The 26,173-nt window shown below is 38.1% G+C and overlaps 1 protein-coding gene across 1 annotated transcript in view; it reads right to left on the bottom strand.

Annotated features, from left to right (window-relative positions):
- Positions 1-12,985: 12,985 nt before the first annotated feature.
- The window catches only part of LOC142519920 (transportin-1-like), a 30,534-nt gene continuing 17,346 nt past the window's right edge, over positions 12,986-26,173 (bottom strand). The window contains exons 26-29 of the mRNA XM_075622937.1: positions 14,649-14,700; positions 14,491-14,559; positions 14,344-14,403; positions 12,986-13,753 (exon numbers count right to left, since the gene is read on the bottom strand). Of these exons, the coding sequence (XP_075479052.1) occupies positions 13,670-13,753; positions 14,344-14,403; positions 14,491-14,559; positions 14,649-14,700 (265 nt within the window). The 3' untranslated portion in view covers positions 12,986-13,669. The remainder of the gene's footprint in view (positions 13,754-14,343; positions 14,404-14,490; positions 14,560-14,648; positions 14,701-26,173) is intronic.

Consider the following 26,173-nt stretch of genomic DNA (forward strand, 5'->3'; position numbering starts at 1 on the left):
TAACGTACAGATATGACTAGACGACTGAGAGGTATGTCAGAAAAGGGGTCAGATGGTATTGAATGCCAGAGTTAATTATATCATACCGTGATTTTTGGTTGATTTTAAACTTTTGGCAGAATTTATAGCATGATTTTTATCTATGGTTTATAGATTGACGGATAGTTGGAGTAAACTATCTAGATACTGGAGGATATCCAGAAACTGTAGTGCTGGATTTTCGCACTAGTGACCTGATGTCTTGTCACTTTATGAATTATTGTATAATGATAGCTATCAAACGAGTATTGAGATAGCCACAGATAAGACATTGTACAGTGAGTACTGCAGATTTTCTCTGAATGAGAATGATATTACGGTGATATTTGAGATTGAATTTGATAACAGCTGATGATATTGATTTGGTATGAGCTGTTAATTGTATATACGGATGTTGTATAGCCAGTATTTGCAAGTAATTTAATCAGAATAGTTTGATAGAATGAATTTTCTGAAGTAACCTCTAGTATACATTTCTTCTTTATCTGATTTGATTGCCTGTGATTTCGAGGACGAAATCAAATTTTAGAGGGGGAGAAATGTAAGGCCCGAGAATTTGATTACCGTAATCGGAAATGATTTGGGTATATTTACCGTAATCTGAGATTAATCTGGGATGATTTCTTGATTAATTGAGGTGATTAAAGACGGAACAGATCAGACCGGGACAGACTAGAAAAGACATGAATCAGGTGCGAGGGAGGTGCCACTCGTGCACATGCGCGACGTAATGCGCGAGCTGTGCGCGAGTTGGGCAGAAGATCCCGCGCATATGCGCGGAGTGATTGCGCGCATATGCGCGGAGTGATTGCGCGCATATGCGCGAGCTGTAGTATGCTTGTCCAGAGAACCTCGCGCATATGCGCCGAGGTGAGGCGCGCATATGCGCGAGAGATGCCGAGACACACGCGCCGAGAAATGGTGTCTCGCGCATATGCGCTGAGTGATGTCGCGCATATGCGCGAGCAGTCCAGAAGCCAACGTTTTGGAATAGAAGCTTTGGCGCATATGCGCCGGATTGAGGCGCGCATATGCGCCAGTAGTTGCGAAGCCGAGCATGGAGACCAGTAGGTCTCGCGCATATGCGCCATTCGGAGTCGCGCATATGCGCGAGTCATGCAGAACAAGAACATGCCACGTTTCTATCATGCACGAGTTATGTATATATATATACATACAAACGTAAATCTTGAAAGAAAATCGAGAAAAGGCCGAGGGAAGATTTTGATTTGAAATTGAGGATTTTGGGATCCGTCCGTCCGAACTTGAATCCGAGTACGACACCGTGTTCCTAGCGACGACAGCTACAACTCGGCGTAAGTTTTGTTACGTTTTGATGTCGTCTGAAATTATGATGTTGTTGGAATTGAATACACGTCATATATGATGTTCTTGACATGTTAGACATCATAGAATCGAAGTCAGATTAAGAAACGGACTGATTATGGAATTGTTATGAATTTTAGAGTCGATTTGATTGAGAATCGATATCAGAGTTATATCATCGTTGAGATTATGATTTCTACCAATATTAATTATGAGTTCTGGTATTATATCTGTGGTATTGGAATTGACGGGGTTATCGAGACTGTATTGTTAAGCCGTAGAAACATCCGTAAATTGATATTGATCAGACTCGGTATTGGTTGAGATGGTATTGTGGAATCATTTGTCGATTGGCATTGATCAGATTATGTTTTGATTTGAGTATTAATCAGAACAAGTTTTGAACTGAGTTATATACTGATATTGTATCTATTCGATTGTCATTATCAGATTGGGTATGGACAGAGTTGACTTCAATACTTCGTCTTCGTCGGACCGAGAAGATAAAGGTATAAATTAATGTTGAGTTGGGATTGCACAACTCGAGTGAGGTTTGGCTCGAGTTTCCCTAAATCAGATACTTTACCTTATTGTATTGATTTGATTGATGTACTTGTTCTCTTTATTTATAGACAGCAGGTATTAGACGAGTAATCTTGTGATAGAAGTGCCTGATAGTGGTGGGATCGCCACGGGCACATTGCACGATGTCACAAGATAGTGTATTGGCGATTGTGCCAAAGTCTGTCACCGGATGTTTGGCTATCGATGTGGATAGAATTATAACTTCTTCTATTACTGATGATCGATATTATATCGATGTGGATAGAATCGGAGCTTCTTCTATTACTGGTGATCGGTACCGTATCGATGTGGATAGAATCATAACTTCTTCTATTACTGATGGTCGATATCATATCGATGTGGATAGAATCGGAGTTCTTTCTATTACTGGTGATCGATACTATACCGATGTGGATAGAATACGAGCTTCTTCTATTACTGGTGATCGATACCACATCGATGTGGATAGAATTGGTATTTCTTCTATTACTGGTGATCGATACCCTATCGACGTGGATAGAACTGGAGTCTTTCCTATTACTGTTGGTCGATATGGGAATGCTAACTTCTGGGAACCGGGATCCCTAGACTAGGATTGAGTCTAGTCTTAAATGTGAAGTCATGAGTCTAATTGAAAGTTTATATTGAGTTATGTTGATTATGTTCCTGAATATGGTACATGATGAATTATGTTCCTGATGATGGTACATGTCTAGAATAGGATTTATTCTTGATGTGGATTTATATTCTGATCTGAATACATGTTAGACATATCTGTTATATGCTTTTATATTGTTTTTATGATTGCATGTATACATGATTTATACTGAGAATGTAATTCTCACCGGAGTTATCCGGCTGTTGTCTTGTTTGTATGTGTGCATGGCAACAGGTGGGATAGGATCAGGGTCAAGGAGAGAAAGAGGCTGGACTAGATAGCGTGGAGATCCGGGCTTCGAAGCAACTTAGGATTCAGCACTGAGATATAGTTGAACCTAGTTGAATTCTTGTAGATAATACAAGAATTGTATGTTATATTTAATATGTAATTTGAATTGAATTACATTACGTTTCCTCTTTGTATTTTAAAAAAATAAAAATAAATTAGACAATGTTTATTATAATTGTTTGAATTATTCCTAAAGACGATTAAGGAATGAATTGCCATCCGGGTCCCCACATGATGAGACATGTTATGGACAAGTTTATGCTTTGATACGTTATGTTTAAGTTTGTGCTTTTAAGATCATGAAAGGTATTTTAATTACAGTACTTTTCACAGTTGCATGTTATGTATAAGTACTTGTTATAACAGTTCAGGTGTGTTGAATCTTTAAACTCACTATGTGTGATTGATGCAGGTGATCTTTGGTTGAGGAGACTGGAGGTGTTGAAAACCGAGTAGGCTGAGCTGTGAGTGCAAGTGAAAACCCGAGGACCTTGCATTTCTTTCGCATAATATTCTTATGAGACATTGGTTTAAGAAATATGGTTAAATGTTGATGTGTGTGTGTATTTTCGGTCACACCTTTAAAAAATAATAATAATAATAATAATAATAATAGTAATAATATTTCGGTAGAACTTTAAAATGAGTGGACGTTTCACTATTCCCAGTCAATTTCAGTCTTGTTGTCTTTCAGGTGAATTTTCTTTGCTTTAGTTTCTTTGAAAGATTGAGAAAGTCTTTGATACTCGTTAACCATGTCATAAAGTGCATTGAAAATATCCTCTCATGAGAAATCAGTTGAGTCAGCCTACTTTGACTTGCTTTCCTCGGCCACTTGCACCTTTCGTTCATGCTTCTTCTTAGAGGATCTCATCTGATCCTTGGATCTCCCTCTGTTAAATGATCTCTTGCCTTTCTCAGATGATCTCATGTCATTCTTTATAAATTTATATAGTTTGCTATGTATGATCAGTCTTGCCACTGTTAAAATAGGCATTGGAGTCATCAATTGACTATATATTTTAATAGGATCTTCTATTGGAATTTTGAAAATTGCATTGATTCTTTATTCAAAATTTTCCAAATTTCTTCACAAAAAAATGGCATCACTGCTCAGTTGTTCAGCTGATTTTATATTCGGAGTTGATGGTTCTAGTTTCACCGCAGTTAGAACCTTAGTCCAACGTCCAAAAAACCATTTACATAAATCGCATGAATGAGAATTGTTAAATTTTTTTTGTCCAAGTCACTTCTTTTTTTGTCCAGGCGGGCGTTGATAATTTTCTTTTTTGCGAATTTATTTTAATTGAATGATTTTAAATACATAAATGATATATTTTGAATCTGATTAAATGTTTAATTGTGTAATTTTACATGATTTCATAATTAAAGATTTTCAAGCGAGGAGACCGGGGACGATTGAGATAAACATATGTTTATATAATTATTTTAAATGATAAAAAATATGTCTAAATAGGATTTAAATTTGTTAAAATGCTAGGATTCAAATTATTTTACGATTCGAGTCTTATTTTATTTTAGAAACCGATTTTTGTCAACAAGAGGGACTTTTTAGGACTCATAAATTTATTTCTAGAATCTTCTCTAAGTAAATTGTGCGGAATATAATGGGTGTAATTAGGCCTATTTAGCAAGGATTGGTGGACCTAATTATCTACTAACTATAAATACCTAAATCCTAATCTCCTAAGCCGTTATTTTTTAAAATAACTAGAAAAATATAGGGTTTTGAGAAAGGCTGCAGCAGCCGTGAGATTTGTTACACCATACCAGGGATTTACGGGAGTTTTTGGAGGAAGAAAAAAGGCCAAGACATTCCCCGATCGTTCCTTCTCATCTCCTTGCGCCAATAGTCAATTTTTTAGCGTAATAAATGCAAAGGAAATTTTTAAACCTTTATTTTGCACCATTTGAGCTATATTATGCATGTTTATTATATTTTGAATATCAAATTTATTAACGTTTTGAATGATTTATTTCATAAAATTGAAGTTTTAATGCTTGTTTGAGTCAAGTTATGATTCCTAGGGACTTGTTGCCACTAAAAGGAAGGGTCAATTATGTTCAGTAGTCCTAAAGGGAGCCATACGAGCTAGGAAGGGCTGGAACATGAAGGCAAGGGGACCGAGCCAAGGGTGGTTTTTTGGCTTGGTTTCGGATGTGGGGATGAAGCACCGCAGAAAGAGCTGTCCAGCCATGGGCGAGACCCTGTGTTGGGATGAGTCGTGGTCCTAGATGGACCTAGGGTGGCTGGAGATGAGGGTAGATGGTCAGAAGAAGGAGGCGAACATGGTGCGCTGGTTGCTGGTGCACTGGTGGCTAGTGCAGGGGATGTCCGGTAGGATCCTAGGAGGGTGTCTAAGGGCTGGAGCTGACCTGGCTATAGGCTGGTCAAAGATGGCTCGTTGGAGAAAGACTGCGACGTGGAGAAATATGGAACCGAGCGTGTGTGGCTAGGGCATGAGGGCAGAGGGTGGACTGTGGTCTCGTGTAGGCTAGACCGTGACTCACGAGGGTGGACTAGGGTCTAGTAAGTCTTGGTTCGAGTTTTGGAAAAAGTTATTAAGTTTGGAGTTGATTTGGGCTACAAAAAGAACTACGGTTTAGAGGTTAAAGTTGAATCGTGGTAATGGATCGATGGGCTCTAGTTTATGCTTGAGAAAATTGTTAGAGGTAAAAAAAAAAGAAGCTTATATGATGGTTCGTGATAGGCTCAGGTCAAGGAAGGTAGGCAAAAAAACGAAAAGGGTAAATTAGAGCTTCAGGGTTAAAATGGTCATTTTATGTTTGAGGAAGTTCGGAAGCCCTGAGAGTGTCCTGAGTAATCGTAATGCATGATAAATGATTATTTGAAATGAATATGGTAAATTTTATGGTATTTGATGATATATTCTAATGCTAAAGATTTTCCCGATGTATGCAAGAAAGTTATTTCTAAATGGAATAAGGGAAAATATTGAAAAATAATTTGTAGGATGTGATTTGATTGTAACACGTAGGATGTGTGAGGGATTCATCGGAAAAAGGGATGGTAAACTTACTTTATTTTATAGGCCTAGTGACGAGAGTTGTTGACGCCCTGCCATCAGGTACCATGGTTTATAGATTGATCAATCGAATAGAAGGTAAATGATGAATGATAAAGGATAATCACCTTCTATAATCAAACTTCACTAAAAATGATTCATGATGAGGGAAGGCTTTATGATGATAAGTGTTTTAATGACTTACAAGAATGTTCATGCTAAAGAGTTTTAGCGTCAGATGAATTTTATTAAAAGTATTCTTTTAAAATGCATGTTCATGAATATGTAATATTTTCTATCATGGTTTGGATGTGTTGAATCGTTAGACTCACTAATTTTGAATAGTTGCAGGTGAGGAAAACAAATGAGATTGGAGGCACAGACACTTGAGTAGACCGGGCTTGACAGTACTGAAACGTCCCTCGTTTTTAACTTTAAAATTCTACTTTATTTTTTTTCGAAAATCACCATTTTAAAATTCCTAAATCATGAATTAACAAAATTCAACTTCTATCGTTAACCTAAACATAATAAACTTCAAAATAAAGCATAAAATCTCTTATAAAATTCTTAACAAAATTATTTGAATCTTTTAAGTATCAAGTTAATGCGGAAGTAATTGTCCATTAAAATCACACTTTTATTTAAAATAATTTTTGAACATAAATAAACCATTTAAAATAATTTTCAGCATAAATAAATCATATAACATAAAATCGTAAAATGGTAAAGCTTTGCATCCTTTATCATTTTGGGTGAAGTTTGATCTTTGCAAGTGACTAGCCTTATATCCTTTGGTCAACTGCAGTCTTAGCTCCACATACGCATGGGGATGGGCACTAGACACCGCCATGAAAATACGATCGTCGGGCTCCCTCTGGGGCCTTGTCCGTAAAATGGCTCCCTTTGGGACCTTTTCCCTCACGACATCCCCATAAATAAAATTTTCAGTTCATCGTTGCTTCTTAAAACGGATCCCCCACAACATTGTAAGTTCACCGTTCCTTCTTAAAACAGATCCCCCACATATCCTCTTTGTCACAATCAATTCACATCCCTCAAAATGTTTTTTTTTCTTTTCTTTTAAAACATAAAATATCATAACTTCCCAAAAATAGCATTTTAACATTGAAAATTGCACATCTTTAACATAAATCATAAAATATCATATTTTCATCAAAATCATCATAATAAATCATTTAACATGCGTCATGAACCTTCAGACGCTGCCAACCTTTTACGTATTACCCAAGTGTAAAATGACCGTTTTGCCCCTAAACGTAATAATTCTCGATTTTTATTTTTTCTTAGTTTTAATGCCATGAGATTATCCCAAATAATTAGTTAAGCTTAAATCTAATTTTTGCATAATTTTATTTACCTTAAATTTGAGGCTTTTGATTTAATTCCTTAATTACTAATTCGTGAGGCATTTAATTCCCAAATTGATTCAAAACTTAATATTTTTTTCCCACATTTTTAACATAAACTTTTTATTACCTAAACTACACTTGTGAGCCATGAACCACCCCCATGGACCCGTGGTTCGAATTTTACTCATTAATTTCGAAATTTGACCCATGCAAGGACCCACCGAGCCAACTCCTAATTCCACCGATCCGCCTCAAGCAAGACCCTAGCCAACCCACTTAAGGACCCTCCTAACCATCTAGACTCGTTGAACCAGCTCCTGGCTCACACACGAGCCCTGAAAAACTGACACGAGTTCACGCGCGAGCTTCTTAGCCTCACTAGGACTCCTAGTCACTCTAGGACTCTCCTGCTCGAGCCACCATCGAGAAAATCTGACCCTCACTAACCCTGGACCATGCCCAGACCCAACCGAGCCCAGCCAAAGCTCTGAACCAGCGCGCGAGCCACCTGCCCAAAACTCAGCAGCCGCTCGCATGATGCGTCCTCACGTTGTGGTCGAGCCATCAGCGAACCAAACAGCACCACCCCCTGACCCAACCCTTTGTCAACCTCCCTAGACCCTATTGGACCAACCCTGCACCAGCCAACACTAGCCGCGAGTCCCCTTGGGTGCAGCCTCCTTGCGCGAGCATGGGGAGGAGTCCCTCTTCATGTGGACTCTTCCCCAGCCTAATACTCGAGCCCTAGCCCTCCTAGGTCTCTTCCCCACCCTTGACCACGACCAACCCAGCCACCTAGCTGAGCCCTGCCCAGCCATGCAAGCTAGCCGTCCTTTACAAGCCATGGTTCCATGTGAAAACCCTAGGTCCCTCTTCCCTTGATTATGCGTGATTCCAGCATGTGTTTTCCCCTTAAATAATTCATGTTCTGTTCATATTTCATCCTAAGTTGACAGCGTACTCGTTGGAAATCATAATACAATCATATATACATAAAAACGTTGAAAACTTTTGAAAATATTCGAAAAAACGTGAAACCATCGAACGGAAATATTTTTCATGCAAACAAAATTAAAAAATGCATATTATGATTTGAATGTTGCGTAAAAAGGTTTAGAAAACGTCCATTTGCGTTTAAAACGCTCGAATACGTAATCGTCAGTGAGGAAGGACGAATGGGCGACGAAGAATCCTAACTTTTCTTCCTTCAAATTTTCGAAATTTGGTGTGTGCTAGTGTGTGAAATTTTGGCTGGTTCATGTTGCTTGGGAAGCCTAGGTAGCATATTTATAGATTTTACATTGCATGAATAATGGGTTAGGTTTGGGCCTCCAAGTATAGGAGCAATTGAGCCTACTCAATTTAGTTAAATTGGGCTCGATAACTCTTATTTAATTTAAAAATAAAAGTTTATAAAAATTACTTTTCAAAAATAATCCCTTTGATATTTTAAAAGTCCCTTGTTTGCCCAAAACCGGCTTCCTGGGTAAAATCGTGCTCGTCTCGTAAAACAATTTAAATTCTATTTTATTTAGAAAAATTTAATTATTTTTAATAATATTAAGAAGCCTTGAAATTATTTGTTGAAAATATTCATTCTTATCTCAATCGTCTCCGGTCTCCTTTCCCCAGCCTATTATCGAATATTCGGATGAAATCTACAATTCTCATGTAAGCATGCCATATAATCATTTAACCGTCTAACCATATCATATAATCATTTAATATGCATTATATAAGCATTTAAAATCAATTATGCAATTTACATAAGCAATTTAATGAGTTTGCATGCATGTGATTTACGTAGGTTGGTTTTTCGGGCGTTCAAAGAGTATATTCTATGAGAAATATTTCACTGCATGCGGACGTCAGGTCAAGGCTGAAGAGGGAGTTTATGAGTCTCCGAACCAACTACCCATAGATATCAGACTCATTGCTTCACGATACTTCTCAAACAATGGTCCTGGTAGGGGCTTCTTCAGGGAATCAGCAATGTTATCCGCAGAGGTGACTATCTCCACTGATAGGGTGAGCACTAGCATCCTCTTTGATCTATCCTTATATATTTGTATTCCTAATACATATGATGCTTCACTCATATCTTTCATGGAGAATGTACTAGTTAACTAAACTTTATTCGACTGCAACATCCCTACATCATTTCCAATGACCAGTATTTCACCAACATAAAATACTAGGAATGTCACTGCACTTCTACTAAACTTCTTATATACACATGGTTTTTGAGGGTTTTTAACAAAATCAAACTCTTTGATTATGTTGTCAAATCTGAGGTTCTAGCTTCTTGATTAATGTTTGAGTCCATAAATGGAAATCTGAAGTTTGCATACCTTATGTTCACTTCCTACTGATATGAATCCTTCAAGTTGAGACATGTAAATCTCTTGCAAAATGTTACCATTATGGATCATTGTCTTCACACGCATCTTCCATATTTCATAGTCATGTTGTGCTGCTATGACTAGCAATATCCTATTGGACTTTAACATTGCGACTATAGTCAATACAGTTTCTTTGAGTATAACATTTTGCTACCAATATTGCTTTGTAATTTGTTATGTTCCCATCCATCCCAAGTTTTTTTTGTAAATCCATTTGCTTACTATGGAAACGATTTCCTCGAGTGGATATACGAAAGATCATACTTGGTTCGAATACATAGAGTCCATCTCGGACTGCATGAGTTCAAGCCACTTAGATGAATCGACATCAGACAATAATTCTTTGAAGTTTCTTGCATCACATCCAGGAATTGACTCATCTTGATCTTCTCCAAGATGCAGGTTCATCCTCTTATGTGACCTTGAGACCTTTCGGATCTCCCACAAACTTGTGTCTCTTCGATTTTCTAACATGGATTTGATTTGTCAATTTTCTTTAGTTTCTTTGAAGTTTAATTGAGATGGGGTCAATCAATTCCTATGTATCACTGATATTGTAAAATATTATTATTTTAAGCTAAATTAATTATAAAAATAAATATTGATTTAATAGATATTTTATTTGATGGTTCCACATCATATTATATATATATATATATATATATATATATATATAGTTAGTAGCCAAAGAATGTTAGAATCGAAAAAAAATGTATCACTATAGTGACCACATGTTGAAACAGTGGAATTAAAATATATGTATAAAACCTGCTCAGCAGTACTTGATATTCCTCAATGGCCTATTCATGTTCCATTGTTTATATACTACACGTAAATTATTCAAAAACAGCCAAAAGATGCCTCGAATCTAAATATTTTTGGAACTTGATGTGTCAAAAATTAACTATTGTTTTTTAGTTAGTTGCATGGTTGCTTTTTTTTATTATTATTCAATGGATCATATCGAAACAACGTGTCTCATTGAATTTTATTCGATCATAACTTCCACAAAATTTTTGAGTTCTGGTTTCCATCCACTCATTCGAAAAAACAGTTAAAAAAATAGATCGATGTCGAATTTAAAGATTTTAGATGAATAAGATTTTTTTATGGCTCAGTTTGTTATTTAATTTTATGGGATGATGAGGCCGATGAGATGGGGCAGGTGAGAGATAATAGAATTGCTCTGATATTTTTATTTTTTTGGGGTTTTTTATTTTTCTAAAAAAACCACTTGGATTCCATATTTCATGTCTTCTCAATGAAATGTTTATGGTATTTAGTTTTTCTAGAAGTTTGGGGAAAAATTGATGGAAGAAAAACAACCCCATTAATCATATTTTATGCATTTAATTTGAATCTGCTATTTAAAAATATTATTTTTTTGTGACGATAAAACTCATAGTGCTAGTCAGATAAACTCCAATATATAACTCCTATGCGACAGGCTCTCTTGAACAAATAGTGATATAGAGAATCAAACTCAAGAGTACAAGCGAAACATTCAGCTCTTTCACCAACTCGAACACTCCGAATAGTTATTTAAAAATACTATTTCTTTTACGTTAAAATGTATCATCAACATAATATAACTCATTACTAGTAGATTTGTAATATATAGTTTAGAAAGTTATGTCAAGGCAGATGTGGTAAAAATCCAAATAAATATGGTAAAATTCGATAGAGAGGGAAAGTTTGTTGATACCCCATAGATGAGCCCATTACCTATGGTCAATCCTTAGCCCAAATTAAAGACAGGTCCATCAAGGGTCCAGGTATTCTCCTATAAATATCAGGTTCGGGCCTATAACTTAGGCATTCACTATTTTATTTTCAGCAGCATCCTTAGCTGCTCCCCATATATCCTTAGTCTCTGAAACGTCAGAGGGGCTACGCCAGGATACCCTCATGGCCCCCTTCTAACGGTCTTATTCGTGCCCCTTCTAACGGTCTTATTCGTGATTTCAAGCTCAGGACAATTCCAAAACCTGCTTCTGAACTAGTGACACTTGCTGGAATGGGACCCTAAATTCTCCGTGAGTATCATTTAGTATTCAACGTTATCACCGATTTTATGCTACAGTTGCCAATTTCTTTGTACCAAATGAATCTCAAGTAAAAAATTTAAGTCATTCTTAGCTTTTCATTGTTCATATAATTTAGCGTTGGAGGAGATTTTGATTTTTTTTTTTCATACTTTTTGGGTTTTGATCTTTTAAAAGTTTATCATAACCAGATTTATATCAACCTGACATTAATCTTCCTTGGAATTTCACAAAGTAAAGGATGTGAAAATAATGCAACCACGTTTGAAAAGAAATCAGTCGAAATTGACTTTTCTTTCACTCTGTCGTTTGAGTCATGATGCCATTATTATTTCATAATATAAGTCCATATCGTGACCACCACAGTTTTCAGAACGATCATTGAATAGCCGTTGAAAAGTCTTGCACCTTTTCTTTCTGATGATTTTTAATCATAGGAATTTAGAAGACGATACATGTAAAAAAAATCTTGCTCCGACCAATCATTTTTTTTACTGTGACAGTGGAGTTTGTTATCATTGAATTTCGAACTCGAGATCTTGTCGTATCTTTATGCGAGACTTGGATGCCTATTCCCAGTTGACATATCGATTAGGTCAAAGTAATTAAATGTATTTAAATACATGCTAATAAAAGTTCATTGACGGGTATGACTATTTATTGCTCGAAAATGGATAATAAAATTGACAACCATATCATAATTTGGCTAAGGAATGAATTTGTTATAATAAGGTATCGAATCAGAGTTCTTGTCTCAATTTGAGCATATATTTGTTATAATAGGATTTCAAACTCAACTCATCCTCCTAAACTTGGAGTCTCTGTGCTTTATGAACTATAACTAATCGACGACGTGCTTAAAATTTTTCAATGAAGACTTAATATATATGCCAACTTTTGTTTGTCGGAAATTCAATTTTATCAATATTGTATTATTTTTTAAAAACATTATCTATATTACATTATTAAGGTCAAGGGATTTAAAAGAATTAACTTTGAGGTGATAGTATGTTTTTTTAATGAAACATACCCCCTTTTCAAAATATAAAAATATTTCATGTTTATTTAATAAAAATTATCATAAAATCTTATTTTAGTATATTTTTATCGAAATATAAAAGATTTTTTGAGTATATCAAACCATTATTTCTCAGTTTCAGAATTATATTTCATCTCATATTCCTAAATAAATAAATGACGTAAATCCAGAAGATTATATATATAAATATGGAAAAAAACATGAATAATGCAACATGAGATATAGACTGAATCATGTTTGTGGAGCAATCAATGAGATGCCACAATCAATGCATACACATGGTCCCTCAAGAACCCAATCCATCCAAAGAAAACCCAAAAATCATGGTTTTGAAAAAACGACGTTTAATACCTTTATTTATACATGTAACATATCTAACTAAGGCACCACACTCAAAGCTATGTATAGCGTTTATTGTTGTCACAAGTAAACCCAGATTGGGTAACAATATCTACTCTCGATACCCCAAGAAATGAATTTGATGCGTTTTCTGACAAAACTTGATTGGTTTCTACCCGACCAGAACTTCAAAGAATTCAGAACGAAGACCAAGAAGCCAAAGCTATAAATCGAAACTTCGGATACCTCTAACATGTGTTCAATCAAGGGATGCGTAAAATTCACACAGCACGGCCCTGCCAGGAAACTGAAATCTCAGGCCACAGCTTCTTGTTCCCGATAAAAGATCGTATAAACACTTCAAGCACTTCAATGAGAACATGTTTGAAAACATGACCAATCGCGGGCTGGAAATGGCTCTACAACTATCAGAAACATGCTTAAAAATGATAACAGTACAGATGTGGACTGAAAGCACAGCTCTGAAGCAGTCATGGAAAATGGTCGCCAGTATGGAACAAACAACATTCATCACCATAAAGATTCCTATACTTGATACATTGATAACCGTTCTTTCACAGGTGGCTCCAAGGCAGACATGCATTGTTCCCATGCTCCATTTTTCAGCATCTGGCAATGTTTCAAGTGGTTGAGAAATTCATCAGATTTTTGTTAATCACCTCATCACATTCACAGGATGCAACCAGCACAAACATTTTTTGACTTGTATTTTGAGGGTGGGTGTGGTGTGTAACGAACTAAACGCCACCAGCCGACACAAAAGGGCTAATTTTTTAGTCTTTTTATTCAGGGTAGGTGGGGATGTGTACCAACTAGATGTCATCTGCTGCCAAGAAAAGGGGAGGGGAGATCTGGGTTTTGCAACATATGCAAGCAGCACATACATTTTTTGCTTTCTTATTCAGGGTGGGTAGTGGTGCCACGAACTAGACACCACCATTCAGGGGAGGGGAGACCTGGGTTTTGTAACATACACGAAGCTCCATTCTTTACTAGCCACTTTCCCTCAAGTATTTCAGTTCATTATTTTCTAAAGTGTTTTTAACCGAGCATTGAAACTCTTCGCCGAACGAAGAGATCTGTGGTTTCATCATTTTGTTGTGGAGTGAATGTACAATTCTTGTTCAACGAAATTAAAAATCCGATTCTCAATGAAGAAGTAAATAAGAAACTTAAAATATCAACAAGGAATCGCTTACGTGTTTATAGCCATGCAGAACCTGGGAGACTTGATTATGCAGGTCCTGGCTCCTTATTTCCTATGAAAGAACCAGAAGATGAGAAATGGAAAAAAACATTAATCCTTTTATACAGAAACTTAGACACCACAGTTACACGTGACTCACATGCCAACTTGCAATGGCCTTGCACATGTAAACAAGCGAATGTAAAGCCCCAGATGGATTCGCTCCAACCTGACAGACATCAGAAACACGACGTGATGGGCAATATAAAATAGACAGGACTGAAACTAACTGGAGTAATAGGATAGGAAAATGCCTACCATTGCACATAGACCTCTAAAAGCATCTTCCTTTTCAATATCATCGCGAATCCTGTAAGACAAATGGAGAAACATAAAAGATCTGGGTTAAAATAAAACGATGATCGAGATCTTATACACCATGTACTCGCAAAAGTGAGAACATATAAAAATATATTGCAGTTCATAGTCCACAATGACGTACAGTTGGTAAACCATTTAACAAATAAGAAGACGCATGCTATATTCACTTATCAACGGTTAAAAATCTCTATCTTTCAACCAGCAGTTTCACTAATAGGAGCCTAGGCACAAGACAACTATCGACCAAGAATCATTCATTAACAATAAATGCAGAAATATAATCCATGAGTTTTTATAAGAGCAAACTTGCAATAACTCTCCATCTCCATTCTCAACTTTCTCTTTACTCCCCATCTCTTCGAATCTTTGTTTTAACTTCCCAATTTTCTAAATTTTCCAAGAATACCCTTACTCCTCATATTTATGGTACGTGGCATTGTTTTACCTATTGAGCATGTTCTTAAAAGCGTATAGCCTCAAAACATACAGCTACTCAAGGTTTCCAGCCTATATACCATATTCAGATGACCTTTTTTTTTTATAAATGGTCCGTCATGTTTCTGTATAATAAATTGAACAGTTTATCTTTTTTACCGGAGTGTCGTCGGGTTACATCCACTGGTTTTTACAGACTGTTCCTCACAGCCTAACCACGCAGTCGAAACCGATGGTTCCTGACGCAGATTCCTTCAACAACACTAGCACACTCTGTTTCGTTTCCTACCTCAGGGTGTACAGTAAAGTAGTTCAATTTGAAAATAATACATGAGAGGGGCAAAAGCTTCGGTCTTTTTATGCAAATATACAAACTATTATTACATAGTAACCTCCTGTATAAGAAGACGAACTTGTTTAGCCACCTATAGTAGCCGATGTTACAAAACACATAAACTAGAAAGAGAAAATATTACAATTTATTTTGGGAAAAAAAATGAAGAGGTTGAATAATGCCTTCATCTTCCTTCAAACTTGGTATTTATAGAAGCCCTTTGGGATTTGAAATCTGGACTTCAAACTCTTGATAACCTTTCTTTATTTCCTTCCAGCTATGGTTGGCATTATCTCTTGAGTGGGTGGTTGAGTAGTCCCTCCACTTTTCTTGAGTTGTCTTTTTCTAGATCATTAATCTAGAAACAGCTAGTTCTTCAGGGAAAGAGACCTGCTTCTTGTGCCGTATTCATCTGGTGATGTCACTGTTGTCCAGTGGCCTCCTTTCTTACTTGCTAGTTCGAGTATTGAACTTCTTTTTAGCCCTAGAGAGAGAATTATTTGAAAATGCTCTCTCCCACTTTTAACCTTCGCTCAATCGGGTTCCTGCACTGTTCATCCAACGCCTTCAAATCCTGAGTTCAGTCGATCTCACCTTTCCCCATTCACCGGCGCCGGCCTCCGGCCGTCGGCGGACTACTCAATAAAACTTTTTCCCGACTTACAGTACGAAAATGCTTCCCTTCAGCTGAGTTGGTCCTCAAGCCCCTTCTTCAGCCTTCGGCGACCCTGGTCGACAGTTTTCTTTTCTCCTTGCAAAGTTGTGCTTCTGGGTTTGTGTCCTATTTCTTCGAAATGCAAACCAGGTCCAGCGGGTTTTTGCCTCACTCGTTTAAGCCAATGGATAGAGAAGAAGTGATTAAGATCGAGTTTAAATTGTTCTCGTTCAAAATTGATTAAAGGAGGTTCAACGATTTGGTGGTCTGAAAAAACAAAGAATGCGAGCTATTTCCTGGAATTAGATCGAGTTGAAGGCCGTTTGGCTAAGCTCTAAACTCAGAGATCTCATTCTTAACCCCTTAGCTTGCTTGAACTTTTACCGTTTCAGGAGCAGTAATGCGACAATCATCGCACAGCGATTTGTCAACAGCAGAGGTCGGTTCCTAGAGATCTCAAGATTCAGCACTAATTATCATGCCAAGCGGTATAAAGCTACAAGGATGGAAAAGGATATCAAATATCCTCATTAATCTCTTGTCAAGAAATATTACGAAGATGGAACAAAAACCTCCTCAGTATGGAAAAGCCTCAAACTCAAGTATTCGCATTCATCAGTCAGATAAATTGGAAGAACGAGCTTTCAACCAAGGAGTAAAGATGGTCAAGGAGTCCAGTGTTTTGAAATCAGCAGAGAAAAACTGGAATGAAGCCCTTATTGTCTCTAGAGAAGGGTTAATGTATCGTGGGATTGGGTTGCTAGGGTAGTAGGAAAAGATGTTAAGAGGAGGATCGAATTACACCCGTTCCAAGCTAACAAAGCTGTTTGGTGGACTGCATCTCCGGAGGAAATGGAGTATTATCTGAACTTGAAAAGAGGCTTCTTCGACGGTGGAGTGGCATTAAATTTTGAGGGTTGGAGGCCAGATACTAACTCAGCGGACACCGTCCTCAAGTGCTGTAACAGCTGGATTAAGATTTCGGGTTTATCATGGAACTTATGGTCCCTTGATAATTTCAAAACAATAGGGGATCAATGTGGGGTTTTAGTGGAGGTCAGTAACGATACAAGGCTTTTACGAGACTTAGGGGCAGCCAAGATTAAGGTTAAAGGGAAAAAAGATGGCTTTATCCACAACAGATTGCGGGTGATCTTAAATGGGGTCAATATGGATCTATCTATTAGTGTTGAAACCTTCGATATGAAGGCCTATGAGTCTTACGAAAGACAGACTTACGCCCAGGTGTTGGTCAATGGGAAGAGGACAGTGGCAGGATGGGGAAACACTAATATCCGCAGGGTTATGGGGGAAAATGTAATGTCAACTCTCTGTAATAACGCAAGGATTGAAGATGTGCAGGGTTCGAAGCCTTCGATCAGAACAGTTGAAGATATTCCAGAAATGTTGTTGCCGATAATCCAACCCATGGAAAGAAAGGTGGAAAAAATCCTACACAAAATTTCACCTAAACATATTGAGGAATTTAGAAGATCTCCCATCGACTTGTTAGCAAATAAAGAAGATGATGTCAGGGACTTAAGAAAGAGTGATGGTGGACCACATTCGGCTGTGAAAACATTCGGACAGAGTTACTGCAGAAAACGCAACAAAGCTCACAAAGAGGTTCTGGAATTTTCCGAAGACAGAGGCAGGGCGATAACTGTTGATAAAATTAGGGAGGATTTAATCAATACAGGGGAGATTGATCGGGACGACATTGATGATATTGAACTCGATCATTCAGAAGACGACTTACTGGACGATGGACTGGACTACACTGAATTAGGCAGCTTAGTATCTTCTCAGTCGGACATTTTGGCTAATAATGATGCGGAAGAAGTTGATTTACAGGGGCTGTTCTCACAAGAGGATGAAATCCCGACCTACAAAGATCCTACTAACACCAACCCTTTAGTGGGAAAGGTACTTTCTTGTTTTCAATCATCGAGTCTCAATCATTCTTTTACACTACATTCAATTCTTCCTGCGTCTTTTTCGGCTTTGGGGCTGTCTAGTGGGTTCTTAGGAAGGGGTCAATCAAGTGCTTTTGACAATAATGGTTCCGAGGGTAAAACTTCGCAAGGAAATGTTAGGGAGGTAAAATCAAATGGCCTCAGAATTAATCAGGAGGGCGGCATTCATCCTATTTCTGAAAAGGAAATGTCCAAATCGACGGGTAAGTTAAGCAGAGAGCTTGTCAGGTTGAGGTGTGGGATCAATTATGAGAAAGGATCGACTTCGAAGGGCTCCATCCGATTTTTATGAAGATTTGTTCTTGGAATATTAGGGGGGGAGGGTCGGCGAGAAGACGGGTTTTAGTGCGTACTATTATCCGCAAGGAAAATCCGGACATTGTTGTGATTTTAGAGACTAAGAAAGTTGCAGTGGATCGTCGTTTCGTTGCAAGTTTGTGGAAATTTAGATTTGTTGATTGGGTGTGTTTACCAGCGGGCGGCAGATCAGGTGGCATTCTAGTGATGTGGGATCCTCGAGTTGTACTGGTGAGTGGTAATCTGATTGGGAATTTTCAGTTTCGGTTAATATCCAGGGGAAAGAAGGCACTACTTGGTGGTTCTCTGCAATTTACGGCCCATGTAACCCAAGGACTAGAGATTTATTTTGGGATGAATTAGCAGGTTTGCACTCCATTTGTGGGGAAAGATGGTGTGTCGGTGGAGACTTTAACGTTGTCAGGAATTTGACCGAAAAGTTGAATAGCAATTCCTACACAACAAGTATGAAATGATGTGATAGTCTGATCGAGGAATTGGGTCTACACGACCCCCCTTTACTAAATGCAAAGTTCACTTGGTCGAACCTCAGGGCTACCCCGATTTGTTGCAGATTAGACAAGTTTCTTATCTCTGAGGGGTGGAAGGACCTATTCCCACGTTCAGACAGACGGTGCTGCCGAGAATTACATCGGATCATTACCCGATCGTATTGGACACTACCAAGCTGAAATGGAGCCCATCTCCGTTCAGATTCGAGAATGTATGGCTGAAGCACAAAAAGTTTAACGTGGCACTTGCAGAATGGTGGAGCAGCGGTGACACCCGGGGTTGGGAAGGATATAAGTTCATGAAGAAACTCAAAGAAACGAAAAATAAGGTATCAAACTGGAATAAGGAGGTCTTTGGAGATCTTAATGTCAAAATAACTGAGCTACAAAACAAAGTATCTCGGTTGGATGCGGAAGAAGCGGAAGGAATTTGGTTCGAGTACTTAAAAGAAGAGCGTCGGGAGGCAAGATGTGAGCTGGAAACTATGACCGTTCGAAGAAGTCAAAAAGCAAAAGTTAAGTGGCTGAAAGATGGGGACCATAATTCTACGTTTTTCCCATAGTTTTCAAAAGCGCGAGGCGCAAAAAAGCGCTCAAGTGTCTTGGGGCTTCAAGCGCAAAGCGAAGCGCACGCATTTACGGAAAAAAGCGCAATAAACAAAATATTATCAAAAAATCAAAATAAAATAAAAAGTCATAATTTTATCAGCATTAATACAGGGTTGCAAAAAAGAATCAATACAAAAGGAATTCCCACTCCAAAAATTGATACAGGGTTTACCAATTTTTGGTTAGCAAATGAGAAGTGAACAAGGCGGAGGCGGCGGCACGGAAGGAGCAGCCGCGACGGCGGCGGTGGCAGAGGCAGAGAAGAGACGCACGCAGAGATGCAGCAGTACACGACTTCAGAATTGTTAAACAACGATATAGATTTTAATTATGGACTTGGGCTGGGTTTAATTTTTATTCTGGACTTGGGCTAAACCTGGAATTGGGCTAAACATGGAATTGGGCAGATTTTAAAATAACAATTGTGCAGAAGCGCACAAGCCATCGATCCAACATCCTAACAAAAGCGCCCAGAAGCGTGCGCTTCATCAATCTGATGGGCTTCGGATCAATCAAAAGCTATTCCAAGCCGCCTCGCCTCGCCTCGCCTTGCTCGCTTACGCTTATGGTTTTTCCATTCCTTACTGAAGAATAGAAGAAACAAATCTATGATAGACAAGATTGAATTGGAGGATGGGTCACTAATTTCAGAAGAGGTAGAGATTGAGAACGCGATTATCGGTTACTACAAACGGTTATACAAAAAATCGGAAGGAGATGGATCGGGTCTAGTTGGGTTGGAGTGGATGTCATTAGATACGAGCGAGGCAGAACAGTTGGAAGAGCCATTCTCGGAGGAGGAGATTAGAGATGCTGTGTTTCAATGTGATGGTGATAAAGCTCCGGGGCCGGATGGTTTCACTTTAGCGTTCTATCAAAAGGGTTGGGATACAGTCAAACATGATCTATTCAAAGTGTTTGCTGAATTCTTTGAAGACGGCATTGTCAACGGAATCACGAATGAGACTTACACCTGTCTTATCCCAAAGAAACAAGATGCCACGAAAGTTAAGGACTTTAGACCTATCAGTCTAATCACGAGCTTGTACAAAATTTTGGCAAAAGTATTGACGAACAGACTTAAAAAAGTGATGAACAAGACGGTGGTGGAGAATCAATACGCTTTCATTCAAGGAAGGCAAATCACAGATTGTTGCCTGATAGTCAACGAAGTCGTGGAGGAGTATAGAAGGAAAAAAAAGAAAGGATGGGTAATGAAAGTTGATCTGGAAAAGGCTTATGATAACGTGGATTGGAAGTTTTTGGATTTTGTGGTTCTAAAGAAGGGATTTTGGGTAAAGTGGAGGAGGTGGATCAAGGGTTGCGTCTCTAATGTTTCTTACTCGATTTTCATCAACGGGAGACCAAGAGGGAAGTTCAAGGGGGAAAGGGGCCTAAGACAAGGAGACCCGTTATCCCTTTTTCTATTTAATTTAGTGATTGACGGGTTAGGGAGATTGGTTGATATGGCAAAGACATCAAATGCCGTGAGAGGACTTGAGGTTGGGAGAGATAAAATAGAAATTTCACACATTCAAGTTGCGGATGACACTCTATTCCTTGTCCAGTTTGAGCAACACTTGAAGGCCGTTGTAGACCTCCTTAAATTGTTCTGTTCTAAGTCGGGATTGAAAATAAATCTTGAAAACACTTCTTTGTTGGGATTGAATCAGTCGGATAACGCAGTTGACGTTTTGGCGGCAGAAGTGGGGTGCAAGAAAGAAATTTGGCCAATTAAATACCTTGGAGCGCCTCTTGGAGGAAACCGCTCAAAGATGGAATTTTGGGTACCGGTGGTTTCTAAGATGTCCACAAAACTAGCAAGTTGGAAAAAGGGATTCCTCTCCCGAGGCTGTAGAATGACACTGATTCAATCGGTGTTATGCGCAGTACCAACTTACTACATGTCATTTTTTATGGTCCCAAGACGAGTGGCGAAGCAAATGGAAACAGTTATGAGAAATTTTTTGTGGGACGGACCAGATGGTGAGACGCATTGTCACATTGTTAATTGGAGTCAGGTGTGCAAACCGAAAGAAATGGGAGGTTTAGGAATGGGTTGTATCCGTCTTAGGAATGCGGCACTATTAGGGAAATGGTGGTGGAGATGTGCGACAGAAAAAAATCTTTGTGGAAAAAAGTCTTGGGTAGTATTTATGGATTTCATGACAATGGATGGGATATAAGGTTGGCAAGGAACTCCATTTTCAAAAGCCCTTGGAAGTTTATCTCTCGGTCTCATCCTCATTGTCGGCACTTGATTGGGTCTGTTCTGAAGGGAGGGAATCTCATTCGATTTTGGGAGGATAGGTGGGTGGGTTTGTGTCCTTTCCAACTGTGTTTTCCTCGATTATTTCTACTCTCTCTGTCAAAAAAAAAAAAACCTATTAATCATTTCTATTCGGTCTCCGTTAGTCAAGGTCTTTCTGTCGTTCAGTGGGATGTGCGGTTCAGAAAGGGGTTGGATAACTTCGAGTTGGGAGAGTTCGCATCTCTTATGGGTGTATTAGACTCATCATCTTTGAGTGTGGGTTTGTCGGACGTTAGGGTTTGGTTAGGCGATCCATCGGGTGTCTTCTCTGTCAAATCACTTTACTCATTCTTTTTTCCAGAATGTTAGTACTCCCAATTACCCTTTCTTGTCTAACATTTGGAAAGTACCAATCCCACAAAAGGTGAAGGTGTTCTCTTGGATTGTGGCGCTAGAAAAATTGCAAACAAATGATAAATTGCAGAGAAGGAACCCGGGTTATGCTTTATGTCCGCAGCGGTGCGTTTTGTGCAAGGAAAACGAGGAGAACCAAGATCATCTATTGATTCATTGTTCATTCACAAGATGCATTTGGATCAAGGTTATGCGACATTTGGGTTTCGAGTGGACTTTTCCACAACATGCGAGAGATTTGTTTGTTATGGACACGGATATCTCAATGACAAGTGCCCCGGGAGTTTCTGGAGCATTATTATTCACTGTGTATTTTGGTCGATATGGACGGAGCGAAATAACAGAATTTTAAATGACATGGAAGACTCTTGGGAGGATTTATGGGAGAAAATCAGATTCAGAGTAGCGAGTTGGACGCTAATCGTACCAATGTATCATCATTTGCATTTATCCGACCTAGCTAGGGATTGGTGTTTTATTAGCTCTTGAAGAGCTTCTAGATTGTATTTCAAGAGTTCTTTTGTGGATTGCTCATCCACGATGTTTTGTAACCTAAATTGATTTAATAATAATATATGATAGTTTCTGGAAAAAAAAATTTGTTTATAGAGATCTTTGAAAATCTTCAGCTGCTCTCTTATTGCATTGATACGTAGTTTGGAAACCTTAAAATATGTAAAATACACTTCTTTTGGTTCAAAATTCTGTTTTAGTCTTGTGCAATTTTATTTTGCCCATTTACATTTTATTTATATTTATAGGTGTAATTGGGGTCCAAGTTTTGTGGTTGTGCGAAAATCACATGCCCACTTCGAGAGGTCCTCCATGCTTGAGATGATGTCCTACTTCTTGATGGTCCGCTCCTTTGCCAAGATTTATAAGATCTGGCCTTTTGTCTTGGACCAAACTGCTCTTGGTTTCCAAGAACTTCTTCCACTTCTGGCATAAGATGAGTTCTAAAACTTTTCCTCTTCTGCCTTTGTGTTTTAATTCTAATAATTGTTGGAAGATCATTTTCCTTACAACACAAAGTAATACGTTTGTTAATACCCCTTAATCGTTTGTAATTCTTTGTAATGCTATCAGATGACACCATTCTCTCAATTTTCCTTTGAGAAAAGAGGCTCTTCGTGCCAATGTATCTGGATTGCTCGGGACAGATTCCCTTGTTAGCATTTCTCTCCAGGGACTTGGCATCTTGGCGGAAAAAAGTTGCATTGCTAGATCTTCTTTGACTCTTGAATTCCATCTATATTTAGTGAATAACATAATATATTCATCCACTAAACATGTAATTCAAGACTATACAGAGCTTGAGTGTATTTCTTTTTCTTCTATGTATCTTGACTGTTAAAATAGTCTACCCCTATAAATTGTGCTTTAAAAAGGGTAGTCATTCTTCCGGCTATCTCACTAAGAGATCATCCGACTAGGACTGACTCTTTGGTTTCTACCGAAATCATGTCCCAAGCAATTTTAACTGATCCCATAAGACTCATTTTTAAAAGTTTAATGAATCCTTCTCTGTTGAGATCAAGTGTATCTGCTGAGATTCTCGTAGCGGATGTCCAATCATCTATGAGATCTACTCTGTTTTTGAAGTCTAGTACATCAAGATCAAGCATAACTCCGTAAGAATGTATAGGCTCTAAAACAAATTTTCCATAAGGTGTTTGGTACAAGGAAATTTGACTTCTCCTTGACCTTGTTCCCGCTGGATGTGATTCTCCACCAGTATAGAAGTCTGGTGGGGATTCTCTCATATTTATATTCTGAGATCCCACGCTTTCTCGTGGTGGTTCCTGAGAAGATGACTAGGTTATGGTGGGTTGTTCACTCTCAGTTGTGTTCATCTTTAGATCTACAACCTTGAGATTTGCAAAATATTATGCCAGGTCTTGGAGATCTTCGAGACCAATCATTTCTAAAGTTGTCATCAGATTAATTTCTTTTCTAAGACTGTTTTGATTAGATTGATCATTTTTTCTTCTTCAATTAAAGGTTTTGGCATCACTTTGGCCTTCGCTCTTTGGTGTAATAAAGGTTCGGTACAAAAGGATGGTGGTAACCTTCCTTCTGAAGTCCTGTTACTAGAATCTGGTTGTTGTTCTAGATTTTGAAAATTCTTGTTAAAATATCCTTTAACATTCCCTACTGTTTTTTGAATTTCTCTAAGATCTCCTGAAAGTTTAGAGGAATTCGGTACTTTTTCTAGGAACCTGTTATTTTGAATCATAAGTTTACCTTAGAACTCTGATAAATTCCTTCTTGATATCTAACATTGGTTAGATCTTCTTGTTTCCAACATTCCGGAGTTGCGGAATATATCCTGTAAATAATTAAATCTCGAACCTGGGTTCGGATTCATGTTATTTGAGAAAATTCTCCTCCTCAAACATTTAATTACTTAATAATAATAAATTTGTATGTTTGAAATAATTTGTCCTAAGCTATAAACCATTTTTGGCCCAGTAAAATCAATCATTAAATTTAACATATATAAGGGTATATTTGTCACTTTTATTATATTAGGGATTTTAAAGAAAGGTTTTTAGTTTTAGGGAGTTAAGATAAAGTTGAGTTTGTGTTCAGGAATTTATTCGCAAATTTACCCTTTTTATAACCCCCATCTATTTTTGTCAATAAGTTTGGTTTATTTTAAATAAAATATTAGATGGGATTTGGGTAGAATTAAATTAGTTCAGATTATTTTATGCGTTTTCTCCTATTAAATTGAACCTTTGTACTACAATTTTATTAAGAAAATCCCTTTGTGTCGTTACTTTCATGGTATCAAATATGAACTACAGGGCTGCGATGGTGAGTTCTAGTACAGGTCCGAACGGCGGCAGCTCAGCAGGCGGAGGAGGTCCAGGTGGCGACAGCAGCAATTCCAGCATTTCAAGAGCTTCTGTTTCAGACAGAATCTCGAAACCTCCTTCAAATATCGTCCTAGCTGATAATTCCCTTCAAATTACAATTCATAAACTCAAAGGCAAGAATTATTTGGAATGGGTTCAATGTGTGCGCCTTGTGATCGATGCCAGAGGCAAATTAGGATATTTAAATGGTGAAATAAAGCCACCGGCATCCACCGATCCCAAATATAAACAATGGAGATCGTAGAACTCTTTGGTCACTGCATGGCTAATTAACCCCAGCATTCGTGAGGTCTTCTCTGAAATTTGGCAAGGAAGCATGTTGCCTTGTCATGCTACGACGATTGGATGACTCGAGGGTAGAAACTGATGGTTTGGCCCATGTTGTTTAAGGCAGTGGCTCGAATGGTGATCGCAATTGAGGTAACCCCAAAATATGGTGTAAGAAGTGTAACAACCCGTGATATACCGTGGAAACTTGCTGGGAAATTCACGGTAGACCTGCCAATCTTAGAAGAAATCTGGAGGCTCCAAACAGGCTGGTCGTGCTCTTCAAACATGTAGGGATGACTCTGGGCAACAATCTTCTCTTTCAGAATCGGTTCCTTTCACAAAGGATCAAATCGAGCTTCTGTCAAAAATGTTCAAATCTCACCTAGCAAACCAATCCCTCTTGCTCCATCACCCAAACAGGTATATCTGCCTTAGCAAATCTTGCAAATTCGAGGTCTTAACACCTCTTGGATTGTAAACTCCGTCACAACATATCACATGATTCGTAATTCCCAACTTTTTTTCTCAGATGTACCATGGGCCGGCAACAAAAAGTTAAAATCGCTGATGGTTTGTTTGCCGCTGTTGCTAGCAAGTGCTCTATAGTTATTTCTCCGTTTTAAACTCTTAAAAATGTCCTACATATTCCTCTATTGTCATGGTTAACTCTTCATCTACATTGTCGTGTGATTTGTTTGTCTTCACATTGTGAATTCAAGGATCCGCTTCGGGGACAATGATTGGCAATGCTAGGTAGGACAATGGTCTCTGCATTCTCCATGCTCATTCTTTCTTTGGCCAACAGACCAGAAGAAACGGTTTAACTC

This window comes from Primulina tabacum, chromosome 11 (assembly GCF_025594145.1).
Source record: "Primulina tabacum isolate GXHZ01 chromosome 11, ASM2559414v2, whole genome shotgun sequence".
NCBI lineage: Eukaryota > Viridiplantae > Streptophyta > Magnoliopsida > Lamiales > Gesneriaceae > Primulina > Primulina tabacum.